Source organism: Rosa chinensis, chromosome 6, assembly GCF_002994745.2.
Source record: "Rosa chinensis cultivar Old Blush chromosome 6, RchiOBHm-V2, whole genome shotgun sequence".
NCBI classification, from domain to species: Eukaryota; Viridiplantae; Streptophyta; class Magnoliopsida; order Rosales; family Rosaceae; genus Rosa; species Rosa chinensis.
Window position 1 is genome coordinate 10,526,612 of NC_037093.1, and position 7,298 is coordinate 10,533,909.

The 7,298-nt window shown below is 38.7% G+C and overlaps 1 protein-coding gene across 1 annotated transcript; it reads right to left on the reverse strand.

Annotated features, from left to right (window-relative positions):
* Positions 1–6,271: 6,271 nt before the first annotated feature.
* Positions 6,272–6,859, reverse strand: LOC112170794 (40S ribosomal protein S16). Its single transcript, XM_024308090.2, has one exon. It carries the CDS (start codon positions 6,857–6,859, stop codon positions 6,272–6,274), a length of 588 nt encoding a protein of 195 aa, XP_024163858.1.
* Between the last annotated feature and the right edge of the window lie 439 nt (positions 6,860–7,298).

The window sequence follows — 7,298 nt, forward strand, 5'->3', positions numbered from 1 at the left end:
TCTGAGGTTTGACTGGAATTTATGTTTCGAAGCCCAAATCACACTGAGAAGCCCAAGGACGATTTTGTGCTTCATATTCCGACTTATGATGGACAATTGGCATGATGTGAATGGTTGGAATAAGTCATCAAGTTCAAGGGCCAATAGGAAAACTCCACCTAAGCATGTGAACCCTAATTCTTTTAGGTTTTGGATTTCCTACACAACAAGAAAGACGAAGGCAACCTCTAAGCATATAAAATGAGATCAATCTGCAGCAGCTCTCTCTCTGGTTCCCTTTTTTGTTTTGTTTTCTTCTATGTTGAACTAACTCTTTAGTTAGGGGTTGTTGAAGCCCCAAATCATGATTGTAAACTTGATATGACTTTCAATTAGTTTTATTTATCTATTGGATAAGAACCTAATTTCTATCTTTACATTGATGATTGCTTTGCATGTTTTCTTTGGTGCGCAACTTAGATTGTATGTTTAGGATTCTATTGCTATGAATGATCATTGCCTGTGCCTTGCTTCGAGGGTTCTGTTAAGAGTTCTAGAGTAGTAAATCGTCTATAAGGCGAGTGATTAGGTTCCTAGATTAATTGAGACGCGTCGTACTCATGATGTCTTGTGATGTCTCGTTTTTCTTAATCTTAATGATTTCTATGTGTTAAATCTAGAGTTGCATCAACCTAGGTTGCATTTGAGGAAATAGGTTAGGTGTAGAGCGTCTCTGACCTAGCATACAAGTAAGGAAGAACAATAGGTTAATTCAGGCGTTGAGTTAACTTGAGCATCTTCATCCATAGATAAATGAAATTAGGTTGAACATGATTCGTTTACTTGATTGATTGGTGGTGGATGCAATTCCTCTAACTTGTTTTATCTTTGATTTTCAAAACCCTGAATCAATTCTTTTTATTTTCGGAGTCATTTAGTGTTTCGTCTTTATTTAATTAGTTCGTCAACCAAAACACCTTCAAAAGTTATCAAACTTTGTCAGTAATTAGTTTATCATGTCTAAAGTCTGTTTGTAAATTTTCGTGACATTTAGAATAGTTTAGAGTCGTCTGCCAGTCAGATCTTTATAACTGGACAGTTTAGGTTTATTTTGTTTTGAGTCTTTAGATTAGTGATTAGACCACAATCTCTTGCAGGAACGATCCCTACTTACCTATACTATTTTCGACATTCTTGTAGGGTTATGTTATAGGCATTTTTGTGCATCTATTTAGGTGAATAGAAATAGCTTATCAATTTTTGGCGCCAGTCCCCGGGGATTGTTGTTTTTAATTGCTAGTCTATTTTTTTTTTGGTTTGTTTTTGTTCTTGATCTGTATCTATTCTAACTTTCTTTTCTTTTTATTTTTGTTTTGCAATGTGGCATCCTTCATACGAGATGTGTTCCATATGCTCCTTGGTTGGTCATTCAATGGAGACATGTCCAAACATGCAATATCAAGCTTACTTCGATCAAAATAACATGTTTGGAGGATATCAAGCAAACCAAGGGCATTGGAATGATCAATATGTGCCTGCGTACAATCCGGCATGGGATAATCATCCCTATTTTGCTTGGAATGGCTATCTAAACTCCCAACAAGGATCCTTCAATGCGTTTGATGCTTCTTCGTCTTCATACCATGATCATCAGTCGCCAACACCTGAAGGTAACTCTCTTGAAGATTTGGTTGCTTCTATGACTAATACTGCTTCTTCTTGCATACAGAGCTTGAAATCTTATACACAAAATATTGAAGAATCTGTTGAGAAGATTGGGCAATATGTGGAGATAATTTTGGCCTGCTTGAATCAAGAGTCAAGAGAGCCAGAACCAATTCAAGAGCTTTCAACAATTGAGGAGGATGATTGGCCGGCAGTTAATGAGATTTGGGAGAGCGCATTACCTCAAGAGAACTCTCTTACACCTATGACAACTCTATGGGAGCCCCCTACAGCCACTGTGTTGCTTCAATCTCATGATACATCACATGACTCATTCTTAGATGAGGATGAAGACTATACCGTTCACTACATGACCGAGCTTGAAGCATTGGAGGAGGAAGATCATTTTGATGATGAGGGGTTTTATAATGAAGAAAGTAAGGAGGAGCTTTATGACAATGAGTTCAATGTGCCGGAAGCAATCACAATACCCCATGAAGATCAAGAGTGTTTCAATGATGATATGGGTGATTTTGTAGAAGAGGATACCATCAAATCACATATCATCGGGCCTCTATCTCTAGCACACGATACACCACCTGATTCTTCCTTGCCATATTCGAGCTCTACACATGTTTCTTCCATCCAAGAAATCATTGATTTTGTCGATCATGTGGATATGGTAATTTGCAAGCATCTGACATCTGATAAGGAGATCCTTCTATCCATGCTTGGTGGATCTCATAGGAGATGGAGACAATGGAAGAAGAGAAAGAAAAAGAGGATCATCCAATCCCATGTTTCCATTACTCCCAAGCTACCCAAGTTGTTATCAAGAGATCATGAAACTTCACTTAAAAGGGTTAAGCATTTGAGGGATCCAAGACCAAAACCTCCTGATTACTCTTGATGGAGAGTAGGTGTGTCAGGCTGAGGACGTTAAACCAAGCGCTACTTGGGAGGCAACCCAATGATGGAGGAGTTGGAAGCAGCACGGATTGCTCGCCACACAGATTTGATCTCTCTATCTCTTCTCTTTTATTTATGTCCTTTGATTTTATTTGCTCCATTGTGTGTTTTTGGTTGTGTTTGATCTTTTTTTTTATATGCTTGATTTGTTCATTGTTGTGCTTTATAGTCAAACATTGAGGGCAATGTTTAGATCAAGTGTGGGGGGGAGGTTAAACAATTTGTTGTTTTGCTTAGAGTCTTTGTTTTAGGAGTTTTGGCTTTAATTTCATATTTTTTTCGAAATCCACCGACAGCGAACTTCGCCGACCGGTCGTTGTTTGTCTATTTCAAGGTCAGAAGCTCACCGACCAGTCGGCGAAATCTGCCGACCGGTCGTCAGGAAAAAAAAAAGAAAAAAAAACTGAAAAATCAACCAAGAAAAAAATATTTTTAGGTTTTGTTTTTGTTTTTGTTGAGTCTTTAGGAGTCTTCCAACACTATGATGAGCATGAACTATCGATTTGAATTATATGGTTACAAGATGATTGCAAGCATGATTTTGGATTCATAATCTTAAGTAATTGCTAATAGACTTTTATGATTATTATGCTTGATTTATGGTGCAATAGATGGTTAGGGCTTATGTGATGACTAAAACTTGATGGAAGCAGGTTAGAACAAGTTAAACTTGATTTAGTCCCTTGTGAGTTATTGAGCCTTTATATGTGCTATTTCTTTTCTGAGTGCTTAGTATAGATCATCTTATTTTCTTGACGAGGATTTTGCTTGATCTCATTTTTATTCACCTTGGTTGAGAATCGGATTCGACATGCATATTTATATAAGGACAAATGCTAGAACTTGCTCCAAAGCCTCTTGAAGCGTATGGTTGAATTGCAAGATGGATGGGAAGGGATGAAGGCACTACGATTACCACCAAAGCCAAACTAACCGGTGTCCCTTTATGCACACAAGATGTGCAACCCCCTAGTTAACCCCTTTGAGCCTACATTTAGCTTTTTCTTTCATCACCCACATAATCCTTAAACCTTGAGCCTAGTGTAGTTTTTCCTTCACCCTTATTCTTAAGATTTAGTGGAGCTATATTCATGAGATATTTCCGTTCAAGGTGATTGTTGTACAAAACAAGTGTGGGGGAATCACATTCATGATCCAAAGAAAAATTATTTATTGCCGTGAAAAAAAAGAAAAAAATTATTCGGCATTGAAAGAAAAAAATAATACAAAGTTTGGATCTGATTCTCTGTGTGAAAAAGGAGATTGATTAGAAGTGAAGGCCCAACATGAAAAATTTGGCCTTTGTCCTACTTCACGAATGTTGTAGACGTTATACCTTGAGAACTTTAAAGATTTTTCATCTCTTACTTCATTACTCGTTCCACTAGGTTTTTAGAATCTTTGTTATTTCCTATCCTTTCTTTCATTAAACCTCAACCCTTGGCCCCATTACAACCTTGAATAAAGACCTTCTGATCTTTGAAGTTGTGCATTCGATTTGTGGAGACTTGTGCAGAGGGGTGAGCATATGGTGTCACTGGCCTTTATCCGAGTTTTGGCATTCCAATCATGGGATCATAATAAAAAAAAATATCAGAAAAAGCTTTTCTTTCTTGTTATCATAGGTGAGCTATTTGTTTGCCTTATTACATCATTCCTCTCACATATAACTTGAGTGAATATTTATGCTTAGGCATCGAGTTAGAAAATCATGAGAGAAAAGAAATTGAGAGCATCCTTGTGAGAAATTAAGTTGAAGCTTGTTTGAAACATGAAGATGTTGAGTTTTCTTTTGTTGCATTGGTTTTGATTATCTTTGCATCAGATTCCTAGCATGATGGTTATCAAAGTAAATTAGCTCTTAAGTCTGATTATGGATTTCATTTCATTCAAGCTTGAATCTTGTTGACCATATGTGTAGGCTTAAAAGTTCTCTAAGATGCTTGGAAGATATTAGGTCTGTGTCTTTGTTCAAGTTGTTCTTTGTTTGCTAGGGACTAGCAAAGTTTAAGTGTGGGGGTATTTGATAGGAGCATAATTATGCGATATTAATAACGTTAATCTCCATACTTTCTTTGTTAGTTTAGTGTATTTTCTCATTATTTACGTTGTTTACTTATTTTATAGGTATTTTGAGCAAAGAAGGAGAAAAGAAGTAAAAGAGGGATTGAAAGGCAAAATCGGCAAATCTGCCTGTGCAAATCAGTCAAGTTCGACAGATCACTGAGACCATCTCAGAACGATTCAGAGGATGATCTTTATATTGATGGAAAGCCTTGGATGTCTAGTTTCCAGATCTTTTTACGGCTCATCAATATCAATTTTCTAGAGGAAGTTATGGCCAATTTTGTACAAGAAGGTCAGGCTGCCCGTGAATCTGAGGTTTGACGGGAATTTATGTTTCGAAGCCCAAATCACACTGAGAAGCCCAAGGACGATTTTTTGCTTCATATTCCGACTTATGATGGACAATTGGCATGATGTGAATGTTTGGAATAAGCCATCAAGTTCAAGGGCCAATAGGAAAACTCCACCTAAGCACGTGAACCCTAATTCTTTTAGGTTTTGGATTTCCTACACAACAAGAAAGACGAAGGCAACCTCTAAGCATATAAAAGAAGATCAATCTGCAGTAGCTCTCTCTCTGGTTCCCCTTTTTTGTTTTGTTTTCTTCTATGTTTAACTAACTCTTTAGTTAGGGGTTGTTGAAGCCCCAAATCATGATTGTAAACTTGTTATGACTTTCAATTAGTTTTGTTTATCTATTGGATGAGAACCTAATTTCTATCTTTACATTGATGATTGCTTTGCATGTTTTCTTTGGTGTGCAACTTAAATTGCATGTTTAGGATTCTATTGCTATGAATAATCATTGCCTGTGCCTTGCTTCGAGGGTTTCGTTGAGAGTTCTAGAGTAGTAAATCGTCTATAAGGCGAGTGATTAGGTTCCTAGATTAATTGAGACGCGTCGTACTCATGATGTCTTGTGATGTCTTGTTTTTCTTAATCTTAATGATTTCCATGTGTTAAATCTAGAGTTGCGTCAACCTAGGTTGCATTTTAGGAAATAGGTTAGGTGTAGAGCGTCTCTCACCTAGCATACAAGTAAGGAAGAAAAATAGGTTAATTCAGGCGTTGGGTTAACTTGAGCATCTTCATCCATAGATAATGAAATTAGGTTGAACATGATTCGTTTACTTGATTGATTGGTGGTGGATGCAATTACTCTAACTTGTTTTATCTTTAATTTTCAAAACCCTGAATCAATTCTTTTTATTTTCGGAGTCATTTAGTGTTTCGTCTTTATTTAATTAGTTCGTCAACCAAAACACCTTCAAAAATTAGGGAAAATTTCACAAACAGTACACCAAGTAAAGGCCACTAATAATTTTCATACATAAAGTTCCAAACCTAGCATTTTGGTACACGGACTCTCAAGCCCGACCCACTATGTAGACACGACGTCAATGACGCTGTTAACTTTAATGTCATTATTCATTTGTCGAAGGATAATTTAGTACTTTCACACTCTGGCTCATTTTTTTGGTAAAAAAAAATGTATCTCCTCTGACTCTCTCCACACCCAGAAACCTCAACCGAGCGACCACCCCATCTCCTCCACCTTCCAAATCCATACCCATCAAACTCAACCCCACTTCTAATCCCAACGAAACCCTATTCTAATCCCAACCCCATCCCCATCATTATGTTCCTTATCATTCATCGCACCCTCCACCACCTCATCTGGGGACTTCATGCCCAACCGCACCCTCCACCTCCTCATACAAATCTGGTCTGAATCAGTCTGTCTCCGAAAGGCGTGATTCAAAACTGACAACACCAGCCACTCGAAACCTAGCTCTGGCTCACAGCGCCTTGGATCAGCGACTAGAAGAGTACGGTCATACATGACGAGAATGTCCTTGATTTCCTTCTTGCTCTGCTCATCCACGAACTTATGGTAATAAACGACCAAGGCCTTGGCGATGCTATGACGGATGGAGTAGATCTGAGAAGTGTGACCTCCTCCCTTGACACGGATCATCATGTCGACGCTGGCGAAACAGTGTCGTCCGAGCAGAAGGATGGTCTCGTAGGCCTTGAAGCGGAGGATCTCCGGCTCCACGAGCTTGATTGGGTAGTCGTTGATCTTGATCAAGCCGTGGCCTTCCTTGCAGTAGGTGATGGCCACCGCCGTCTTCTTGCGGCCAAAGCACTGGATCGATTTGATCGGGGGAGCCGCCATGGTTGTTGCTCTCTCTCTCTCTTAGGGTTTGGGATTATGGTAATGGGTGTTGATTCAGCAGAGGTGACATGCTGTGGATTGATGGTAATGGTTGGAATTGCAGAGGTGATTGGGATTGGGAGAGGGGAAGAGAGATGGGTGCCCATGGCCATAGTATGAGAGAGAGAGAGAGAGAGAGAGAGAACACGCTGGGTGCCTAGAGAGAGAGCTGGGTCTGAGCAAATTGAAATGACTATATTACCCCTCAAATTAACGGTGTCATTAACGTCGTGTCTACATAGTGGGTCGGGATCGAGAGTTCATGTACCAAAATGCTCGGTTTGGAACTTTGTGTATGAAAATTATTAGTGGCCTTTACTTTGTGTATTGTTTGCAAAATTTTCCCCAAAAATTATCAAACTTTGTCAGTAGTCAGTTTATCATGTCTAAAGTCTGTTTG

Excerpts from the sequence above, each read along its gene's own strand:
- LOC112170794 (XM_024308090.2), bottom strand. The coding sequence starts at position 6,859 with ATGGCGGCTCCCCCGATCAAATCGATCCAGTGCTTTGGCCGCAAGAAG.